Source organism: Mytilus trossulus, chromosome 6, assembly GCF_036588685.1.
Source record: "Mytilus trossulus isolate FHL-02 chromosome 6, PNRI_Mtr1.1.1.hap1, whole genome shotgun sequence".
Taxonomy (NCBI): Eukaryota; Metazoa; Mollusca; class Bivalvia; order Mytilida; family Mytilidae; genus Mytilus; species Mytilus trossulus.
This window is the reverse complement of record NC_086378.1, coordinates 12,672,059-12,697,024: the sequence shown is the minus strand read 5'-3', so window position 1 is coordinate 12,697,024 and position 24,966 is coordinate 12,672,059. Positions and strand designations below refer to the sequence as shown.

General features: G+C 30.4%; 2 protein-coding genes across 3 annotated transcripts in view; one reads left to right on the top strand and one right to left on the bottom strand.

The window, feature by feature from the left end:
* Positions 1–12: 12 nt before the first annotated feature.
* On the top strand, positions 13–16,477 carry LOC134720814 (zinc finger and BTB domain-containing protein 41-like). The gene is made up of 9 exons (XM_063583334.1): positions 13–166; positions 4,661–5,920; positions 6,532–6,753; positions 7,310–7,452; positions 8,690–8,763; positions 9,437–9,526; positions 9,853–9,950; positions 11,550–11,786; positions 12,607–16,477. The coding sequence occupies exons 2-9, from the start codon at positions 4,676–4,678 to the stop codon at positions 13,606–13,608; spliced, it is 3,111 nt and encodes a 1,036-aa protein (XP_063439404.1). The 5' UTR covers positions 13–166; positions 4,661–4,675; the 3' UTR covers positions 13,609–16,477.
* A 2,962-nt stretch (positions 16,478–19,439) lies between these two features.
* LOC134720813 (rotatin-like) overlaps positions 19,440–24,966 on the bottom strand; it is a 108,391-nt gene continuing 102,864 nt past the window's right edge. Inside the window, exons 46-47 of one of the 2 annotated variants that reach the window (XM_063583332.1) lie at positions 23,352–23,455; positions 19,440–20,520 (exon numbers count right to left, since the gene is read on the bottom strand). In XM_063583332.1, coding sequence (XP_063439402.1) covers positions 20,386–20,520; positions 23,352–23,455 — 239 coding nt within the window. In that variant the 3' untranslated portion in view covers positions 19,440–20,385. The remainder of the gene's footprint in view (positions 20,521–23,351; positions 23,456–24,966) is intronic. The other variant, XM_063583333.1, reaches the window with a different exon arrangement.

The following is a 24,966-nucleotide window of genomic DNA, read 5'->3' as shown; positions in this document are numbered from 1 at the left end:
CAAAAGAGTAAGTGAAATTCTAAACTCGGACCGATGCCGGAAATGTCATTTGGAAGATAAACATCATGAACATGAAGTTTATAATGATAGTTATATTGTTGCTGATGAATTCTTTCTGTAACGATTGAATTTAAAACAATATCAAACATTTATATTTCATATCAAGGTTTGTACTGAATGTTTGAATATTGTTCATAATCCCTTGTAAACAGGAAAAATACAAACACTAAAAATAAAGTAACAATAACCAGGGACTTTCTATAGTATAATACTGTACCATAGTGTAGAGAGTACCTGTTTAAACACAAACTGATGAAACTTATTGACAATAAACCTTACACAAAACTATAACAGAGATAGAACTTGGATATATGATACAGCTACCAATACACTTTATCGCTATAATCCTGACTGACCCGGCCCCTTGAACTTTTGAAGCATACAACAATCACTTTTCCATTGTGGCGGCAGAAATTTTGTATTGTGACGTTAAAATTTTACGGGAACCTGTGTGATATCCAGTAATGGCGGACAAATGGCGACAAGGTGTATAACCTTATCTATCGCTAATCCCTGCTGACCCGGCTGCTTGAACTTTTGACACATACAACAATCACTTTTTCATTGTGGCGTCAGATATTATATTTTATGACGTCAAAATTTTACAGCAACCTGTGTGATATCTAGTAATGGCGGACAAATAGCGATAAGGTTTTGTAAAGTGTATAACATCAGGACTGAAATTAGCAAAAAAATAAAATTGACTGGTTATTTCTAGACCTAGATATGAATTATGCAGATGATGATAGAACTTAATTGGGGATTAAAGTTACTTAAACATCTAGAAACCACTGTGTGTCCAGGACGTCTTATTTTAGTCCAATTTAGTCCAATTTTGTGCGTAGGAACACTGAGCGCAGCAGAATCACAATTTGGCAAAATAGGCACATACATTTTGTACATGTAGGGTTGAAATATTAAACAAAAACGTTGTGATAATTTTTTATACTGACCCAGTCAATGGTCATACATTTAGACTCAGTCCTAATTAAAGAAATAATATAATTCTAATTCTATATTAGATTTGAATTTTGTAAAGTAATTTTAATGTTCTTTGGTATATATTTCAGCAGTATTATTGTAATTTGGGTAGCTCTATATTATATTTTAAGTGTTCTGCAGTAAAAAGATTCTCTGATATCATTTCACAAAAGAAAGATATAAATACATGAAATATTTACCACACTTTTGTTGTACAAATGTTAGTATTCTTAAAATTAAAAATGTACTCACTACAGTCAATATTGTCTCACTAGAAAAACTGTAGATTTATAGATTTTATATCAGTTAAAGTTGATCCTCATGGTTAAATTACATTAAATGTTATTTATGTATATTTCACACATGCAAAATATGTTCTAGTTGCCACCTGATTATATTTATATAAGGTAATTCAATTAATTGTATTTGATGTCTCAGGTGTAAAAACTTAAGTGACATGTTAATTGACTTGATTGGTGATTACAAAAAATGTCAAAAATTGGTTAATCTAATTAAGTTTTGGTCCTTTAATTGTGTGGGTAAACTTGCTACGGTCAACATTAATTTTGGACTAAAATAAATAGAGTATATATATGATGTAAATGATGTAAATGCTTCATATACAATGTACAAGTTTTTCTATATAAAGTTTTAGGTCTACGATTTCTAAATGAATACCAAATTTGGTAAAAGTCGGAAGTATTGTCAAATGATTGAAGAATGTTCACAAAAATCGAAAAACTGTCATTAAACTTGAACTTTTTTACAATTAAAAAAGACACACTTATAATATATATATATGTTATATATAAGTCAACTCAAATATTGCTGTCCTACAACAACTTCTGATACACTTGTATCATTTTGAAACTTTTTGGTAGCCTTTAAGGACAATGAAAGAGGCCCACGGGTATAAAAATTTCTGAAAAAAATTAAACAGTTATTTTTCATTACGAATTCTATTTGTTACCTTTATTAATTGTTTCTTTATCATCATGATCATATGGTACAATAATCATTCAACAAAAATATTTTGTATTGGCCTCAGATGACTTTTAAAATGTAAATATCATTGAAAAAGCTCCAAATTATCTCCCTTTGCTGCAAAAATGACATTTTTTGGCATTAAAATTAAAATGTCTTTGTTAACTCATCAGTGACCTATCATTTGTATTATTATTTTTAAACAAGCTTTACTTAAACTAATCTTTTGTAAAATTTGAGCGATTTCTGTAATTACATGTATGTTCTTTTTTTATTTCGATTTTTCCGTTTTTTCTCCTATAAGTTCAACAGAAAAATAGTAGCTTGACACAAATGTATGCTTCTTTTGAAGGCAGATTGTGAGCATAAATGAACGGTGACCCCATCTTTTTATTTTATTTTTCTATTAGGTATAAGATAAAGTTCATTTGTAGCAAAATATAGCGAAATCCTATATATATGTCGTGTACAAGTTGCGATTTTGTACAGGTTATAACATGTACAAAAATATTGTACATGTTATAACTTGTATAATGCAAAAATACAAGTTATAACATGTACAAAAGTACCTCGTACATGTTATAACCTGAACAAAATATTGCTTAAAAATGGTTTTAACTTGTACAAAATAAAAAAATAAGGATATGTTTCTATTATCGCAACAGATGTTATTGACCTCAATAATATTTTCATAACTTTTTTATTATTCCTTTATGTTAGTGTGTTTTGTCCTTTTTTGATACAGTTAATGTCCAGGGGTCGGTATTACGAAGCATTCCTAAGACTTGTCATAAGGTATATCTTAGGACATGTCTTATGATCCTTTTATGACTATCTATGGACATATCTTTATTTGATGAATTATTTTGTGAGTGTCCACTTTGAAGGCAATAGTAAAATACTTTCATTCTAGTTGACACTAAAAGACATAAGAGGATAGCCAGGACAGATGTGTCTACAAATAAAATTGCGAATGAAAATAAGGTTTGGTCTAAAAGAAAACAACCCGCTCATGGAGCAGACAACCTCCAAAGGACACAAATACATGCTTTCAAAGTAGAGGATATATATTTAAAAACATCAAAATGACATTCGCCCCATGCAATAATCTTATAGTCTATAAAAAAAAATTGAGTTATAAATTTTCATAAGTCATGCTGAAGGCCAAAAAATGTTGAAGAGTAGATCCAAAGATATTGATAATGAAGCGTGGTCCAATGAAAACAATTTCAACCCTATCTTGCTTTTACTGAGCAAGCATATAAGACATTGCAAGCTTTTAGTAAAGCCATGAAGGACTACATACATGTAAAACATGCAATTACATGAAAACACATTTTGCCAACATAAGTCATGAAACATATATTTCTGAAACTTAGTGATTATTGACCTCTACAGAAAAGACACGTTCTGGCCTATTCATTGTTTTTCTTTATGCATTGGTGAATTTAAATGTATATTATACTTCATTACGGTTTATTTTAAATTTTGTACAAGTTAAACACATTTTTAAGCAATATTTTGTACAGGTTATAACATGTATGAGGTACTTTTGTACATGTTATAACTTGTATTTTTGCATTATACAAGTTATAACATGTACAATATTTTTGTACATGTTATAACCTGTACAAAATCGCAACTTGTACACAACATATATATATATATATATATATTAGAATAAAATTTTGATTTAGACCTGCTAACCACCTTAACACAGCTGTATTGCTTTATTTATAACTCCAATAGAGAAAACTTTGATGTTCAAACATTAGTCAAGTTTAAATAATTGTTTGAAACATCTTAAGATATCAGTTTAACCAATTTCTTTAATCACTTTAATACTGTAACAGTTTAATTGTTTGCTTAAATGAAACGTCACATTAACCATTTAGGTTATTTATTGTAACCACTTTTAACATTCGTAGCCATGGCTAAAAATGAAAAAGACAAACAGACAAACAGACAAACAACAGTACACATCACACAACATAGAAAACTAAAGATTAAGCAACATGAACCCCACCAAAAACTAGAGGTGATCTCAGGTGCTCCAGAAGGGTAAGATTAATAAAAAAGCAATAAAAAACCCCTGATAAACAAAATAAATTTAACAAATAATAAAGTACAACATAATCATGGTTATGCGTCTAAACATTTTCAAAAATTAATTAAAAATTACAAAAATGAAATGAAAATGTATCTAAAATATATATGTCACAAATGTAAATAATCTTTTATTTTATGGTTTTAATATCTAGGGTTTTTTCGATATATTTTGATTGGCCATTCAGTTCTGGGCGAATTAATCATGAAAATAGAGGGCAGACCCTAATTTAAATAAACAATTTAATTAACAAAATGTATATGAATAACAAGTGGCCAATTATAAAACAAATGAACAATAACACAGTATCAATGTCTGGAGTATTAATATTTCAAGGTTCTGTGGTAAATTTTGGGTGTTCTGTTGTATTCTGTGATGTTTTGTGGTATTCTGAGGTGTTCTATGGTATTCTGTGGTGTTCTGTGGTAAAAAGATGTTCATCATTTAGACAAATATTTTATTGTAAAAACATCTTTGTGTCAAAGTTTATTTTTATGTCATGTTTAAAATAAAATAAAATCTTTTCAGATTACGTCTAAGAAAATGGCATTGACAACCTTAAGTGTTCCGTCCATGATGTGTGGTGTATCTGAAACTCTATATCAGTTCCAGCAAGAGCGTTACTTATGTGACGTGCTTATCTTCACATCAGATGGATACATACCTGCACACAGAGTTGTACTGGTAGCTGCTAGTAAACATTTCAGGGAGATTGAGTCTAGCAGGAATATTCATACAACTCCAGAAGCTAATTTTTATCTTACAAAAGAGAAAAGTGAAGATATGCAAAAAATTGTTCAGCTGATATACACAGGTGAATTGAATATATCAGGAGATAATATGAAAAGAATTCACAACTTGTGTTTGACCCTTTCTTTGGATGATGCAGTTAAAGAATGTGAATGTTTCATAAAATTAATTGAAACCAGTGACAATATGTGTATGGAACAAAGTGAAGCAGAACATAACAAACAAGAATCTGAAGAAAAAGATTTAAGTTTACAGCAGTTAGAAGAAGAAGTTATTGATCAGTTAGAAGAGTCAAGGTCAAATAATAATAATGTTACTATGGTTACAAAGGTTGATGCTGCTAAACAAAAAGAAAAAGATAGTAGCAACTCAGATGCATCTACCAACTGTCACATTGATGTTGCTATGGTAACAAATGATATAAACATTGACAAGAAATCAAAATCTAAAGGGCAGAAGAGTAAAAATAAAAAGTCTGAAGTTTTTGAAAATAATAATCAAGAACAAAAAGCTGACGAGACTAATATAAATGAAAAGATGATTAATTGTGCCTTATGCAAAGAAAAATTTCAAGACAAGAAACTGCTGTTAGAACACAGAAGGAAAAAACATCAAAATAAAAGAAAACCGATGCATACAAAAAGATATATTCCAAGTCCAAATGACTCTTTAACAGATAACGAAGACCAAGACCAACTAGAGGAAAATTTATCCAACGATACTTTGTCTGAAAAAACTGATGAAGATGAGGTTTTGTCTACAAGGCAGGGTACAAAGAGAAGAGCAGCAGACAGGTTAAATAAACAGAAAAAGGCAGGAAAATTTGTTTGTAGACTCTGTAAAGATGAATTTTCAAAAAATGAGTTATTACAAGAACATCGTAAATTGATTCATCCTGGTGGCAAACGTGAAAATTTAACTTGTACATTATGTGACAAAGTTTTGAGCACATGGCTTAATCTGATAGAACACAAATATAAGAAACATAACATTGGATATGATGTAGAAAAGTATCAGGTCCTGATGTGTGATATGCCTGTAAGTTTATATATTTGTGATTGCCCCTGGTATAAGTTTTATTGCCCTTTAGTATCTCCCCCCTTCTTTTATAGATATAATCACAGATTTGGAAAAGAAGTAGTATAATTTTTCATAAAAATGGTGAAATATTATTTAGTAAGAACATGATGAAATTGTAATACTTCAGTAATTATATAAATTTTTAGCATTAGACGTCATGAACGTGTTTACATTGAAATTCAGAAATCACTTTTTTTCAAGGGGAACGGTCCTTCAAGACAGAACTTTACTTTTTTGGCAAACTCTCTGACTCTATAAAAATATAAATACTTGTACAAGATTTTTTAAAGACACTCAAAATGATCATGAAACTTCATGATTTTTTGGACAAAAGACAATAGTCATGGGTATAAACAATTAAGATATACATGTATAAGAGCTACATGTATGTAAAAATCTATTTTTTTCCCTCTCAAATTCTTGACCCATGTGAAAAACTGCAGAATATTAAATATTTTTTCAGTGAAGTTTCAAGTATAATGTCAGCTCATGTGTTTAACTTACATAATTAATAATATATGATATTAAATACAAAATGGAGAATACATAATTTGAATGGTCATTTTCAGAATTGCGATTTTTCAACAATTGTTGAATACAAGATGAGGACCCATTACAGTGACGTACATGGAGAAGTTGGATCGTACGTGTGTGAACTGTGTAATAAAGGATGTAAATCTGCTCCTCAGCTTAAATACCACATGAAAACAGTTCACCCAGATGATAAAACACAAATGCATTACAAGTGTAATGAATGCAGTAAAACATTCAGACATTCATGTAATTTGAAGGTTAGTTACATATGTATATACATAATCCATACACATTTAGTTTACATGTCATTTATGAATAAAATTGAGGATGAAACAGGGTATATGTCAAAGAGAAAACAACCCAATCAAAAGGCAGAATACAGCCAAAAGCCACCTATGGGTCTTCAATACAGGCAGAAAATCTCACATCCATAGGAGGGTAAAACTGGTCCCTAAACAAAATGTGTATTTGTTCAGTGAAAATTGAATATCACACTAAACTCCAAAACATGTACATGTATAATATAAAAAAAAAAGAGAAAAACATTGGAAACAGTTGTGGTAGATTTTTTCAGCAATTTAAATATGTAAATTTTCAAATAATATCAAAAAGAAGATGTTGTATGTATGATTGTCAATGACACATAACTCTCCACAAGAGACCAAATGACACAGAAATTTACAACCAAAGGTCATCTTACAGCCTTCAACAATGAGCAAAGCACATACTACATAGTCAGCTATATGTTTCTTAGATTTAGTAAAACAGAATCATCTTTGATATCAATGATTGAATAATATTTTTTACTTTCAGAAACACATCGATTACGTTCATTTGAAGATATCAGATAAAAAGTACTTATGTCATTTGTGTACTTATAAATGTATGAGTAAAACTGACTTAAACAACCACCTGCTGAAGATACATGATATACCATTGCCAAAATCTTGTAAAGTGTAAGTATGCTGATTACTAGCATTGCCTTAGATATATTTCTGAAGGTGGTACCCAACACTTGCACTTAAATTAATTTGGCTCGTGTAATTTTCATAAGAATTTGTCAAAGTACTTACATTGACCCTTTAACAAAAATATAAAAATTTCAGAAATTTTGAACCAACTGTTTTGTCAGAAAAATTACACTGGTTATATAGCAGTTTGACAAACACCAATTTTGATCATTGAGAAGCTTAATATAACTTTTACAACACAATCTAATTACAAAATGTAAAACGTTATCTCCCTGTAGTGTTGGGTACTACCTAAAGAATCTTGTAAAGTGTAAGTATGCTGATTTTGAACATTGCCTAACATATTTTTCTTAAGAATCTTTAGACTGTAAGGTCAAATCCTTTTTTTATTTAGACTTGAAATGTCTGTTCAAACATTAACTAATGAATAAACAAACTGTTTACTTATGTCCAATTACTTGTAAGGTAAAGATTTGAAATGTATACTGGTAAAACTCAATTTATGAATAATCTAAACAAAAAATTTTTACTGGTAGGAAACTTCTGTTTTGTTGAACATTTAAGTTTGTGTACAATCTTTAAACTTTAACAACAAAATCCCCTTACAGCAGAATGCATTGAGTGTGTAGGTTAAGGTAGAATCTTTGGTTAGCTTGCTTGTTAGCTAAACCGTATAGTAATTATTAGGTTAGGTATTCTTCACACCTTTTGGATTAGTCTAGTCCTACAGACAGATAGATTGGTTATATGTCCTTCTAGTCTATTCTAAAAGGAGGGTAGTTTACCTAACCTTATAATGACTTCACGGTTCAGTAAGCAAGCAAGCTAACCAAAGATATTACCTTTACCTACACAAAATGCATTCTGCTGTAGTTAGTAGTACTGTAAATTCAGAAATTATTGCGATTTTGTCACTTGAGACTAATGTGATTTTAATTTTTACGATCTTGAGAAAAAGCCAGTTTTGTTCATATAAAAATTTACAAAATGAGAGTTTAAATTATTGCGATTATAACCCGGTCACATTTTTCGCAATAATAAAAACATCGCAATAATTCTGAATTTACAGTAATTCTAATCATGCTAATGTTGAGCTTGTTCCAAAAAAAAAAAAATAGAGCTATTGAAAACATTTGTATGCCTATAATTGGTTTGTAAGAAAACAATAATTTTTACAATTTTAAAACTTCAAAAATGAATATTTAAAAGTTTCTATTTCCAGTTATAAATGTGAGAAATGTGATTACTTTACACTGACCAGATCTTGTTATGACAGACATCAACAGTTGCATCAAGGTAAATTAGCTTGACAGACAAATTATTCTGACTAAATAGTTACATAAGTGTACAGGAGTGAATTCTTATTTTATATATATTTCATAATAATATTATAATTTAAAGCAAGTTATTTCCCTTGTCAGGAAGTATAAATGCTTTGCAGCAAACAAGCTAAAAAAAGAGTTAACGATTAGTAGATTTTATTTCCTGTTGATTTCTGGTATTAATTCAAATATACTGTTAGCTGTGAAATCACCACTCCACAAGAGACCAAATGACAAAAAAATAACAGCTATTGGTCACAGTACAGCCTTCAACAATGAACAAAGCCCATACCACATAGTCAGTTAAAAATCCTGTATCTAAGACTAAATAAGCAATCAGTGCATATCCAACATCCAATGGATTTAGTGTAAAGACATCATAAACAGTCAGAGATCTACTAGAAAAAAAGACCTTATGCAATGCCAAGATACTTTTTGAGATGCATGCTAATTTTTGGTTTTCACCCAAGAATTTATGGTTCACTAAATAAAACAGGAAATCATATTAAGGAAGGATTCCAACATAAAAATGTATTTTACTACATGTATGCTTTTAATTTTCTGAGCTTCTAGAGAAATAATCCTAATGTTCACTATAGTACTTATATGAAATACATGAGTTAAAATCATACTGTTTTCTTTTTCAGAGGATGGTTTACAGAAAAGTTTCATGTGTTCAACTTGTGGTAAAGGTTTTTACAACATACAGAATGTTAAAGCTCACGAGAAAAGACACAGTAAGTTAAAAAAAAATATATGATTAAATGTTTTAAAATTTCTGTTGATATATCTTGAGATTGAATCTGTTGAGAATTGTTTGTAGAAAATTGCATAAAGTACTGTTTTCAGCCATGTATGGTATGCATTTGTGTATATTATGCAACCCTTAAATATTTATAAGTGACACTTTAACTTAAATTTTAATTTATTAATTTTGGTATTATTTTTTTTTCTCTCATAGTGTTTAAGAAATTTTACAAGTTTGTAGACATGAAAGTTAAATCTAGTAAAATATGATATAAGAAAATGGGTAAAAATGTAATAGTTAATTTTTTTTTTTCAGAATCAGAAATTATGGTATGCCCATTTGAGGGGTGTGGATATTCTACTAAGTTTAAACACACAATGAAGAACCATATAGCAGGAATGCATACACATAAGGTAAAATTACTTACCAATATATAGCAGAAGGCACAAGCCAGTCCTGCTGCCATGATGTATCTAAGGGGTAGGGTCATGATACTCTAAAATAGTAAATCTTCAATCTGATTCTTGACTTTGTAAATCATAAATGATATTTGGTTTTTTTCAGGGGTGGGGTTGTGACCATTTTATTGGAATTTTAGTAGAAAAGGTCTTTCAGTAAATAAACACTTAAGAATAAGTCATGACTTTCTTTGAGACCTTTGAATTTTTATAACCCACCTACGATAGGAGAGGGGCATTATGTTTTCTGGTCTGTGTGTCCGCCTGTCCGTCCATGATTTCTTTCGTCTGTCCTGCTTCAGGTTAAAGTTTTTGGTCAAGGTAGTTTATGATGAAGATGCAGTCCAATCAACTTGAAACTTAGTACACATGTTCCTTATGATATGCTCTTTCTAATTTAAATGCCAAATTAGAATTTTGACCCCTATTTCATGGTCCACTGAACTTAGAAAATGAAAGTGCAATTTTCTGTTAAAGTTTTTGGTCAAGGTAGTTTTTTTTTATGAAACTGTAGTCCAATCAACTTGAAACTTAGTACACATGTTCCGTATGGTATGATCTTTCTTATTTTAATGACAAATTAGATTTTTTACTAATTTCACGGTCCATTGAACATGGAAAATGATAGTGCAAGTGGGGCATCCATGTACTTAGGACACATTCTTGTTCATTCATATTTTGAACATAACTATTTTTTACTTTAACCACCTGTTTCTTTTAAAAATATGTGTTTTGAAAAATAATATACTGTGAAAGTACTTTTATTCGTGGGGTACCAATTTTCGTGGTTTTCGTGGATGACTGAATCCACGAATTTAAGTGTCCAACGAAATAAAACAACCATTGTCCAAAGTAAGACATGAAAAGATCCCCATGAAGGTTTGACTACTGATATGATAGAGAATAGATTGAATAACCTCGAATCTAAGAATACTTTAATAGCAGTCACATCACTTCAACTGCATGCAGGAGTATACCCCTTTAATCTTTAATAACCTAAACTGTACAACTTTGGATCTTTTAATTCTCATAAAAAAAAAACAATTCGATTAAAGTCAGATTTCTGGTATTGATATGCTAGTATGATTAAGTTTTCATTTTATATCCTCATAGTTCTCGTACATATGGGAAATAATAAGGTCATGCTGGGCTTGATTTTGAGAAGAATTATTTGACAATTTAAGATACGTTTATGATACTGATTTCTTTAGGTGTCAAATTTATGGACTGATAAACACCTTTGATTGTCCTTAATCTGTTGATCACTTAATCTTGGTAGTCTCAGCTTGGGATAATTAGTGTTTTTCGCGGGTAAATGTTTACTTTGCAATGTCCTTCAATCCAGACTTTTTGTAACCTTCTTTTCTTAAGGCTTTAATATTTCATTTAAAAAAAAACACTAAAATCCACGAATTTAAAAACCCACGAACATGTAAATATTGCTGAAACCACGAAAATTGATACCCACGAATTAAAGTACTTTCACAGTAGCTTGCCATATGATAATGGTATTTTACTGTTTGCAGTATTCTAACATTATCCTTTTTTTTCTAGAATCTGAGACCATATCAGTGCCATCTTTGTGAATATTCCTGCAAGTTGAAAGGAAATTTAGACAAACATTTAAGAGGCAAACATCATGTTGAAGTCATGACTATACCTAAACTTAGACAAAAAGCGATAGAAACAGGAAAAGGATTCGGTGATATTGTATTCCCACCACGAAACTGTAATGAACTTCCAGCTAAGATTGCTGACAAACATCACTTCCAGACAACTCAGAAACCACAGGTACAGTATGTTAAGATGTCAAGGCAGAGGTTTATTGATTATTATTTATTGTAGAATAAAAATAATAGAATAATTTGAATAAAACATTCCTATTATAGTTTTAGAAAGTTGAAAATAGCTAGGATTTGATAAGATATTTCTGAGATTTTTTCGCTAAAGCTAAATATTTTCTGTCCTGGATATGCATTTAATAATTACTTAGTACTGGACATTAAACAATCATCAAGCAATCTGTTATTTTTCTGTTAAAAGATATTGGTGTCAGTTGTAGAGCACAGACTGTTTACCTTTGAGAGCAATTATGTAACCTCTAGTTTTCAGTGGGGTTTATGTTGTCACATCTTTAATTTATTGTGTTGTATTGTTTTGATTATCTGTATATCTTTTCCATTTTAATAATGGCAATAATGCCAATCTACTATGGTTTGGGTGCCCCCTCTGTTTCTCCTTTGCCCATTTATAGGGCATTGTGAAAGTATTCTAAGTATTAATAAAAAATATATTTCAACTGCACATTTAATTTGAAACAAACAACATTTCTGTTTAGTCCACACTCATATATATGATTTTTTTCAATTTTACCTCTATATGTCATGGGAAAGACTTTGATTTCTTAAACTGTTTTAAAACATCTTCAGATTTGAAACAGATGCATTATTTGGTAGGACATTTCTGTTTGTCCACACTCACATATTTGATTGTTTAAAATTTTACCTGTATAGCCTTAATGTAGATTTTTACTTGTTTCATTATTTGTGAATGTATATTTCATTGAATATCACAGATATTTGTTATTATAATACACTTTGTTTGTTTGCAGGAATTGCAGGACGTTAGTTTTCCAGAACTTTTGGAAATGGCTAAGCAAGCATCCAGAGAAGCACAGTTAGAAAAATCACGAAATGGTGAAATGATGGATTTGAGTTTAGCAGGAAACCAGTCAACACAAAAAGACAATGACTTATCATACCAAACATCACAGAATCCTGCTATTATTGTTGATCTGCAACAATATCAGGAACCAGTCACCCCCGTTGCTATGGAAACAGAAGGATCAAGTTATCAACAAGAACAAGAAGTTGCCCTATCAAATCTTAACCCAGTACCAATAACTATCCATGCAAATAAACATTCTAAAGATATGATATTTACTCATCCTAATGATTTACTCACTTCCTATGCAGACCAGAATGGGTTATATTTAAATGATCATGCTGATTATTCATCCAGACCATTACCAGCTCACTCACAATTCAATTCAGCAGAATCTTATGCAGCTATGTTGTCATCATTTCTTAGCAGCTCTAAAAATGGAAGTCAACAGTCATTGCCAAGCTTGTTGCCACTTACTGTGCAAAATTATCAGTCACATGGCCATGGCCAGAGCCGTCCAATACTGAATCATTTATTGACCCATATGGATGAAGGTGGATGTTCATCTGGTCAAAGACCAACATCTGTTCCTGCTGAAGAAACAATGACCTTTACATCACAGTTACGACCTCATTCAGTGCATTCAGTTGATAATGTGTCCTTTAGGAACACAGCTTACCAAGGTCAAGGTCATTATGAAACAAATTTGTCTCCCTCTAATAACTCTGTGCCATATCAACAGGACACTAGATATTCATCTTCTTTACAACATCAGTCTCCTGATATCCTTATAGAGGGAGCCACAAGACATTCTGGGTCAAGGTCACAAAATAATGGACAGTCTCCAGAATTAAATGTCTCTCCAGAAAAAATATCAAACAGGGACAGTCATAACAGAAATCAAGAGACCTATCAAGATATAGGTCAATTATCATATAATCAGCCATGAAAATATTTATACGATAACGATATATACTGTGGATTCATAATTTTTTGTGATATACCAATGTTTGTGGATTTTTAAGTGAACCACAAATTTCAATACTAAACAAAGTAGGAATATTCTATAAGCTTTTATTTAGACATAGGTAAAACCAAGAAATCAAATATCCATAAAAACAGGATTTTTCAACAATGCACTAAGATTAGTATCAAAAAATGAAATGAATTCACAGTATAATGTGGAGTCATTATACATGTTATAATTTGTGGGTTATTACTTTATGTGAATTATGTGGGTAAAGACAAAAACATGGATTTAAATCATCAACACAGTACATTTTTTCTATTATACAGACTTTGGCAAAACCATGAAATCAACTATACATGAAAATAAAATTGATCCTTAATCCACAAAAATTGGTATATATGAAAAGAAATGGATCCAAAGTATACATGTATATGATATTTTACTGTTCTATTTAGAGGAAGAATGGGTCTTCAAAATGTAGTTATGAAACTAGTCAGTAACAAAAACATTACACAATGTTTTTTTTTGTCTTAAACAGATTGATTGTAATTTTCTTGTTAACTCAACTTAAGAATAGGACTTTGACAAATAATACCTAGAAAGATTCAACTCCAGATAAATAGGAATTTGTATATTTAGGTGACTGAGTGGTCTACAGTAGATACTAGCCTGTCAACACTGAGGTTATGCATTCATACTCTATTAAAGGCACATTCAACTTCAATCGTAATTAATTAGGATTGCCAGTTTTCATTGTGAAGTGTTTGGTTCATTCCAGGCTCTCTGGCTTTCTCAACATCAAAAGCTTGATGCCATATGATATAACAAACAGTGGTGAAAATGGCATTCAACACCAATAACTAATAAGTCATATACTGTGGAATCTTTATTATTCGTTGTATACTAATTTTCATAGATTTTGTGGGAACAGACGAACCACGAAATTAAATGTTCAACAAATATTAAATTTTCTACAGGCTTGTAAAGCAGATTTCTGCAAAACAACGAATTAAATATCCACGAACATATAAGTTTTCCTTTATCCACGAAAATTGGTATCCAGGAAAATTAATGAATCCACAGTATCCTTCACATAATTCAAAATTGAATATTATTTCTTGAGATTTGGTGTACACTACTTCATATTTATTTTTTACAACGACGATAATAGAGCCTCTGCATTTTATTTCTTTTGATTTTCTATTCCTGGTAGAATCATGCTAGTCTTCTAGTCTTCTAGTCTAGCAAGATGATTGTTTTAATAATGTTTGACTCATCTGCTGAAGTGACTGTTTAGTGGATTTTAGGTGAAATATAATAAAATCATATAAGTGTTTGTTTATATCTTTGTTTATATCTTTGTTTAAACTGTTTGTTAATGTCTTTTGTTACTTTATACACTATTTTTCTGCACGTTATCAGACACAGTGGTCCACTTGTTTTTATGCATGTTAGTTGACACAGTTGACCAGTCAGTAGGTCATGGAACCATTTGTAATCTAGTGGTAACTTGCTCATCTCCAGACCAGAGGTTGATGGGTTAGAACTCAATGCCTTGTTCAAGCAAAGTCTGGTAGGCTTGACATGCAGAGTAATGTGTCTGGGTGTAGGTGACACATCTTTCTGTGGACTGTTACTTTGTAAAGTAGTTGCTTAAAAAATCTGTCTTAGCCTGTCAGTCTAGTACAAAACAAGATTTATATTCATATCAATTGATGAAGGTTTTTTTTTTCATCATTTAAATAGGGGATGAATAGAATGAACATTTTAGACATACCAAATCTTGTCAACCAAACATTGCAACTTTTAAATATAAGAAAAGTATTAAAAAAACATTCAAACATGAATACATTGTATAAACTATGATTAGTAAACTGTATCAAAGATAGTGTGATGGAGTTTAGTAGTTGTGTATTTGAATATAAAACAGTTTGATGTGTAATGGATAGTGTGATACAGTTTGTCACATGTTATATTAAATTACAACTAAATGTTATGTTACAAAAATTATTTTTGATGTAATAAAGATAAGGAGCATGAAATCAAAAGAATGTAAATAGTCATTTTATTTAAAGGAATATATATGGATATATACTTATTATCTTCCAACTGGTGTTTTTTCCTTACAAAACAGAACTATTTTTATGTCACAATATCCTAGAATGCTTTTCCCACAATGACCCAAGGTGAACCATGGCCTATAATTTCTTAATTGAAATTGGAAACTGTTGGAAACTCATTTATTGTGAATCTTTGTCCTGAATTCACCAAAATTTGTTTGAAAATATCTTTTGGAATGAACATGATTCCTATTGATTTCATGAAAGAGTTTTGAAGGTCATCTACAAAGATCCTCTAAATCTAGAAAATCCTTTTATGCCTTACCAAACTTTGTGGTATATCATGCCTTGAGGTGAATATGACCCAATTGATTTTAAGGTCACTAGGTCAAACATGTCACAGCAGCAATGAATCAGTTGAAATTTGAAAATTATGTTTTGCTTTCCAGTAATGAACATTAATTCTTTATATTATAATTTGTTAAATACACTCATGGTGCTTCTGCTGTTATTTTGAAGTTTAGTAATAAAATGTACGAAATAATGAAATAGTCTTACAGTAAAAATGCATGCAGAACTGACATTTGCATGCTTTTACAACGCCCTCTCATTTTTTCTTCAATAAAATAATATAGCGTAACCATATTTGTATATATTTGAATTTTAGTGTACTTGCAGCATTATTTCTTCCCATCTGAGATATATACTTTTCACTGTGTAATTTTATTTAGTTTTCAGTTTTATAGTATGTATCTTTAAACCTTATTGCTTTTTAATATAAAAAAATTCATGACCAATTGAATATTGTTATATACAAAACTGATTGTGCATGTTTTATGATGTACATTTAGTAATAAACAAATAAATTGTGTATTGATTTTACCTCTTTTCTACACCCTCCCCCCTTTTTTTTGTGATGTTCTTTTTCTGTTTACTTCCATAAAAAAAAAACTTGTGAACAGATTAACAAGAAAAATGTATTGAATTGACTGAGTATGAAAGGGTGTATCAGAGAACTACACAACTACACAAAGTTAACACTATTTACAGAAAATATCCCAAATAAATCACTCAATCCAACTTATGACTGTCAAGCTAATGAAAACATTTTAATTCGTCATTATGTTGTTAGGACAGACAAACAGATGAATTGAAGGCAAAACCTATGGTGGATTCTAAATACCCTTCCCCCTCTTCTTCTTAGGGTTAGTGTAAATTCTCAGTAGTGGTATACCTTTTGGTACCAGTTGATGATCAGAGATGTAGCCCTCTAGGAGTACATCATTGAATCATGGCCCCATTGCTTTCTATGTTAAATTCCTCAGTTTCAAGCAAGCACAGCTCTTTTGTTTTTTAAAGTTCAAATAAATTGACAATTATTGCATGTCAAATCAACACTTTATGGTGTCTTGTACTGAAAAAATCAACATACCTTTAATGGATTTTAAGAAAGAACTGGTTTTCAGAACTTAGGATGTATCAAAACAGGTACTTCACAATTGACAAACAGGCAAAATGTACTCTGTTTATGAAATTTGGTACAGTTTTTTTAAAGGGGCACTAGCTGTCAAATTCATGGTCACCGATTTCACTTGAATTCTCATATTCAAAATGTAAAACATTTATCCAAACTATCAAAAGTCTAAAATAAACAGTTTACAGAGCATGGGATGGATAATATATAGGTTTGTTTCATGTGTGTTATTCCAGACGCCATCTAATTAACTATCGATTTGACCTCAGATGACCATATAAGCGATGTAAACACAAATAAAGATATGAATAGATAAAACCAACATGTGCAATTGGATTTTTATAGGTCTGTATTATTTTATTTTATAGATTAAAAATAGAAGTTTTTCATTGTTTTTAACCGTATAAGAATGATTTTATGGGCATCAAATTTAGCAATCAAATGATTTACCGTAGTTTCACTTTCATTGTTGACATTCTTTTTCTTTAAATAACCAGTACACGTACAATGCATGCGTTGTCAATCTCTAGCTAGTGGTTAAATTGAAGTTCACATGAATACGGATTTAAAGAGGTCGACTCATTCACTTACAAGTGAATAACTAATTATCAATGTTTCTTAGCATAATTTGACAAAATTGAACCAATTTGGTTGCAAAAGGTGAATTGTTATTTCACCATTTCACTTTCATTATTGATTGAACAAAAAAAAAAAAAACTTTGGGTTTTTTATATATCTCGTAGCTAGTTCCCCTTTAATATTCAGAATTATAGGTCCAAAAAATTTCTACAATGATGACCAGTCATTCAGCTTTCATTTGAAGTCAACAATACCTAAATATTCTACATATTTTTAAAGTAACACTCATGTGTAGAAACTATTTTGTGTTAAATATATGTACATCTTTCTAGTATGTGATTTCTTGCCAGGCTGAATTAGTGGTGTTACACCTAGAATAAAATGCTCTGCAGGGTGCAGCTTGATACGACAACAGAGGTTGAACTCTGAACAATTGGGGCCAGTATGGACACAACATTCAAGCTTGATACAGCTCTGAATTTGAATTGTAATTAAATATTTGACACAGCATAGGTTTCTGACACAGAATGAATGTGGTATAATGAACTTAAAAAAAAACCAACCTATTCTTGTCCAATATCTCAAATTTTAATACATGAATTGATTCAGCATATCAAAGAATCCCAAGAATTATTTTTTTTATGAAATCAAACAAAGTTTAATTTTGGACCCTTTTGACCTCAAAGTGGACCAATTTTATAATAAGGCCCAAAATCAAAAATCTAAATTAGCGTATCAAAAAACCACATACAATCTTTTTTTGTTGAAATCAAACAAAGTTAAATTTTGGACTCCAATTTGGACCAACTTGAAAACTTGGCCCATAATCATAAATCTAAATACATGTTTAGATTCAGCATATACAATGTAAAAGAACCTGAAGAATTCGATGTTTGTTTTATTCAAACTAAGTTTAATTTTGGACTATTTGGACCTTAATGTAGACCAATTTGACAACGGGACCCAAAATTAAAAATATAAATACACAGTTAGATGTGGCATATCAAAGAACTTCAATAATTCAATTTTTGATGATATCAAACAAAGTTGAAATTTTGACCCTTTGTACCTCATGTGGACCAATTTAAAAACTAGCCCAAACTCCAAAAAACTTAATACACAGTAAGATTCAGCACATTAAAGAACCCCAAGAATTCAAGAATAAAACCCCATTGAAATTGGTCAAGAAATAAGCAATTTATACAAAGTATAAGAAAAGTATTGTTTTGGCCCTTAATTCTTAACAGTTTGGGCCATAACCCCCATAATCAATCCCAACCTTCTTTTATGGTATGGAACCTTGTGGTACAATTTCAGAAAGATCTATACACTTACACACAAGTTATTGTCTGGAAACTAGAAAAATACTTATTTTGACCCCTTTCAGGCCCCTTGTTCCAAACTGTTAGCCCCCAAAAGCAATCACAACCTTCATTTTGTGGTTTCAAACTGTGTGTTTAAATTTCATAAAGATCCATTCACTTAAACTAAAATAATTGTCTGGAAACTATGTGTCTTTGGACGATGCTGACTAGTGATACTAATATACATATTAATATATTCCATCCGCAAACTAGTGTTAACAGGTGAGGGCAATATCTAGTAAAATATTTGCTTAAGAGTTTTGGGAAACATAAAAGGCTATATAACATATAAAAATAACTCAAATATGTATTTATTTTATTGTTACTGAAAACCTTAATTTCATAATAAATATCAGTCTTTAAGTATATTATATACAAATAAATATAAAATAATTCTATAACATTACAAAAGTATATAAATAAGTTAATGGACGGTATCTTTGCCACGTTAAAGTAAACTTAAGTGATACAGAAATAGTAAGAAATTGTATTTTTATACCGAAAAATACAACCTTAAACTAAATTTCTGAGAATAATCAAAGGATTTTTTTTTTTTTTTTTACATATATCACATGCTGTTAACAGATTTCTTCACTGGTACAGCTATTTCAGTAAAGATCCCTGTTTGTTAGTACTGATGATTCTTAACAATACAAAGTGGGGAAATTGAGAAAGCCTGTTTGTTGATTGTTCTCATCATGTGTTACTGACCCCATTAGACTTTACACTTTTCACTTTTGAATATTCATATATTATTAGCCAGCACAATCCTCTATAATATAATAGATAATAGACTGACTAGCTGACTAATCTACAACTCTGAAAAATCCTAGTGAAGAACCAATCATTGAAGACTACTGTAAATTCAGAAATTATTGCGAGGTTTTTATTATTGCGAATAATGCGACAGACTTGAAAACGCAATAATTAAAACTCGCATTTTGTAATATTCTAACTGAATTAAGCATGACTTTTCTTAAAATTGTAAAAATTAAAATCGCATTTAAGTTTAAAATGACAAAATCGCAATAATAAATGCACGCAATAATTAATGAATTTACAGTATTTAATAAATAATAATTCAACAACTAAGCTATATATTTGTTTTAACAATTTTCTCACAAATAGACTGATAGATTTAAACAGTTGCTAGATTGATGTTCACAGTTGGTATAAAAGCAGGTAAATACTACTTGGATAAAATAAATACTTTTAATGACCACTTGCAAGAAATAAGTTAATACATCTATATCTCATTATTGTAAAAGTTGTGACAGTGTTATTCTGACACAGCTTCTATGACACATTGTAAGTCTGTTAAACATTTTTCTGGTAATGCCTGCTTGTTATACATATTATTCATCTTCTCTTGAAGTTTAGGCAGCACATTAGCGTTCTTCATCATAACTTTGGCCTGGAAAAGAGCAATATGACATTACACACAAAAACTTTATAAAAGTGTAAGGCCGTGTTCACACCAAACACTGTGTACAGTAAACATGTTTACATTTACATCGCGGAATTTAATTTATTATTTAATCGTGAACCCCTGCATCCGAAAGGAACCGCCAAGCTAACAGCGCCGATCTACAGGCCACCAGCATATACATGGACCAAGGAATATTCCATACTTACAACGAAATAACAACTGAATCAAGATGACCAAGATGTCTGATACCACCTATACATCTATAAATGATAGCAGATATAAATGATTGCAGAAGAAACGTACCACGGGCGCCGATCTTAAATGAACTAGGAATTCACAACTATGCCATTATACAGACCAACTACTGCAGACGATCCAAAAATTATATAGTCACCAAATAATTAACAAAAGAACAGTTTTTGACAATTTTATTATCCACAGCGGCGATCATAATCTTCCTATTGTTACCGACGCGCCGGGAAGTAGTAACCTCCAACTATGGCCAGGTTGGAAGAGAAGCCTTGCGAAGTGGTAGGAACCATGGGAAGTTCGTCCTATTAGATGCCAAGCCTTTAGAACAATTTCATGTATCATATAATAGTAAAACGAACTCAAGTTACATTGTATACAAACTTTAATTTTCTATATTTATCTTATCTATTTATAACTCTGTATTGCTACTTTCACTTTTCATTGTTTCTCTCACCATGACGACGTCAAGTTCAATGCACCACTTTGAGTACTTCAGGGGCTCAATTTCTGTATAAAAATTGTCCTGATGAAGCCTGCCTTGCAGGCGAAACATGTAGACATAGATAATAAAATTGCAGATCTTTTGAAGTGTAGTTGTCAATTTTAATTATTATAATGTTTACATTTGGTTTAATATAATCTACACTAGTTTCACATAAGATTTGTCCACATCTATACACTTTGTTTAGTTACCTGTACATAAGATGTGTTCACACTTTTAAACTATATGTCATCTAAATGTTCATTACGTTTAACCGAATTCAAATTTTCGAACAACTTTTCTAGCAGTAAGGGAACTACCATTTGACTTTAAAAAAAATGGGGGGATGGATTTTACGGGTCATACAGATGATTAGAATGAAAATAAAAATCTGATTCCAAAGTTTCCCCAATACATAATAGTGTTAAATATTGAATTGGTACCATCGAAAAAAATTGATTATTAATTTTCGCGCGAGAAAAAATTTGGACTCAGACTCACGCCCCCCCCCCCCTTTTGTTTTAAAGTAAAGTGGTTGCTCCTTTAAGAAAGTCATTTTGGATGATTTGCAGTAGTTTAAAGATGTCTCGACTACGCATTAAAAATGTAGGCTGCATCAGCGTGATTATAGACAAAGAAAAAGAATTGCGATGTTAAGGATCACTACATTTCTAAATTTTCTTTTTGTTTCAAATGGTATTGTTTCTACAATTTTTTTTTTTTTTTTTTGGCAAAAGGAGAGGGTGATATTTTTTTTTTATTTCTTATTTTATTTTAACAAATCTGAGATTCTACACAAACAAACAATTAACCTCACCCTTTTTCAGAAATGCATTAATGAGTGAATTGTTGTTCGAGTAAAGACCAGTGGCAAATATTTCTGTCAGTGTCCAGTCGATTCGCGAAGACCTTTTCAAAGGAATTATGTGTTCGGCAATGATGACGGATGAGTTTTGATAAGGGGTTAATAAGGCTACGTTAAGTGCTTTTATAACAAATAAATATATCAAGTTTAGACAAATATTTCTGTTAAGAACTTAATTAATAGGTGTTATAAGTATTAATTTTATAAAAAAAATCGTTTCTTTTTTACATATAAATGGAAAAATTACAGGTTCGGAATGTCTAGTTTTGTGTTCAATGCACATACACAAGGCCTACATCAACTATTGACTGCATGTAGACAAAACATGATTTAAACTACATGTAAACATTGAGTTTTATCAATGGGAACGTAGTTATGTTTAGTTTATGTGTGAGTTACACTAACACAACACCAAAATTAGGTCAATGTGAACACGGCCTAACATAGTTATAAAACTACATGTATGGCAAGATAATCTTATAATTTTATTTTGGTCTTTTGTGGATAGTTGTCTCATTGGCAACCATACCACATCTTCTTTTTTTATATATATTATCATCCTGCTTAGAAAAGCAACATAAAAGTGAATAAACAATAGAGTGTTAATGTATAATAATAATAATTGGAAGGATGAACCAGTAGGTGTGTATTACACACAACTGCATACTATAAAATTGAGAATGGAAATGGCGAATGTGTCAAATAGACAACAACCCTACCACAGAACAGACAACAACAGAAGGTCATCAATAGGTCTTCTCAATGCAGCGAGAAATTCCCACTAACAAAGGTGTACTTCAGCTGCCCCCCTAAACAAATATATATACTATTTTATATCAATGTAGCGGTAATGGATAAATATGTTAAACAATGATCCTGACACGTGTTAACTATAAGGAGTAAACAGATCGGCTTCATTTTATATAGAGAAAGAACTATTTACCCTTCCAGAGCACCAGAGTTTACCCGTAGTTTCTTGTGACGTTCATGTTGTTTAATTGAGTTAGTTTTCTGTGAAGAAAGTTGAAAAAAACTGTTTTTTTTAATTTTGTATATTATCTGGTTGATTTTTTTGTTTACACCTATAAAAGGTTTGTTCTACAAATTTCTATTTAAAAGTAAATATTGATCTAAAAAACTGTGATGAATTGCATATCAAATTAAAGCAATTGTTGAGTAAAGTGTTGTAGTTAAAACTATGATAGTATACAAACTAACCTTTTGGTTATTGTACACTAGTGCCCACAGAGCTGAAATGGCAACCCTCTGTAAGGTATCTATACCACCGTCTACACACTTCATTATTTCTGGTAATAATTTATCTGAAATGATAAAATAATTTAATTTTGGATGTAACACGTCTTCTGATTGGCTGACGTTATTTTGTTATGAGCCCATAGACATAATTTAGTCATGTGACCGTGACGTCATCAACGTTTTTTCATAGTTTTCTACGGTTTAAAATGGAATTTAGAATTAAATTATAAGAAATGACTGTAATATTTTTTCTGTCTATTTGAAATAACATAAAAAATGTGGTGCACACTGATAAATAACCCACTACGCGTGTTATTCAGTGTGCACCAAATTTTTTATGTTATTTTTCATAGACAGAAAAAAATATTAGTCATTCCTTAAATGTATTATCAAAGGATCAGGATCTCCTATCATAAAAATATTAACCAATTTTTAGGATAATGTACACTAAATGAATCATTATGAAGTGGAAGACTTTTATTATTATTATCAATGAAAATAAGCTTCAGGATTTAACAGAAATCCTGTATATATAATTTTAATGGCAATTTCTTTTTTCTATATCTTTAACCCAATTTCATAACAATCTTTTAAAAGTGAAATGTCTAGATGTTTTTTCTGATGAAAATCATATATTAATGCTTTCCCAATATTTGTCTTGTAACTGCTGTTACTCAATTTAAAAAAAATTATACAACACATAACAACAATCCTTTCAAAAAATTACATGCATAACAAATGTTTCAACATACATGAAAGAAAAAAAATGTTTAATAGTTCAAACAGTGAAATGAGGATTAACAGTTAAAAAAACCAACTTCAACAGTAAAATAACAATTTTTAAAAAATGTTTTAATATCCTACTACAATGTAGCAATAAAAAAAAACACTTTAGGTTTAACAAATGTTTGAAAAAGAAAACATCAAGACATTTAGTTTTCACAGTAAGAAAATAATTACCATTAAAAATCTCACTTCCCTTACAAGATTATTGATTTATCAAGTTACAAGAATAATTTTAATATATACAGAAGGATTTTTTTCATTCATGTTTTATGTTTATTGAAAAATTAAATAAATTGTGTTCGAAATTGTTTTGGGGAATTGTATCTAACTATGAATTGTATCATGTAGCACTAACAACAATCCTTTTAAATTCAAAGCCACTAACACTTAACTGACATTTTTAGTGTATAACTGGAATTATAAAGCAACATTGGGGACTCATCATTTATTAATAACAACAACAACACTTTATTTTAAGAGGGTTAAATGATTCCCTATATAAATAATCTTCCCTGAGGCCCTCATCATGAAAAATCAAACAAAATGCAAACATATATACATTGCATACATTAGTATAAAATAGTATTAATATATCAATTGAATGAGATCATCAGTTGTCAAATACCATTGGCAAACAGTTGAGTTTCTTTATTAATATCAACTTCAATCTTAATTGACTAGGATTGTTTTCCTACTGAAGGTTGGTGGTAACCTCTAAGCACTCTAGGTTTCTCCACCAATGAAAACTAACCATCATTCTAACTTTCTCCACCAATGAAAACTAACCATC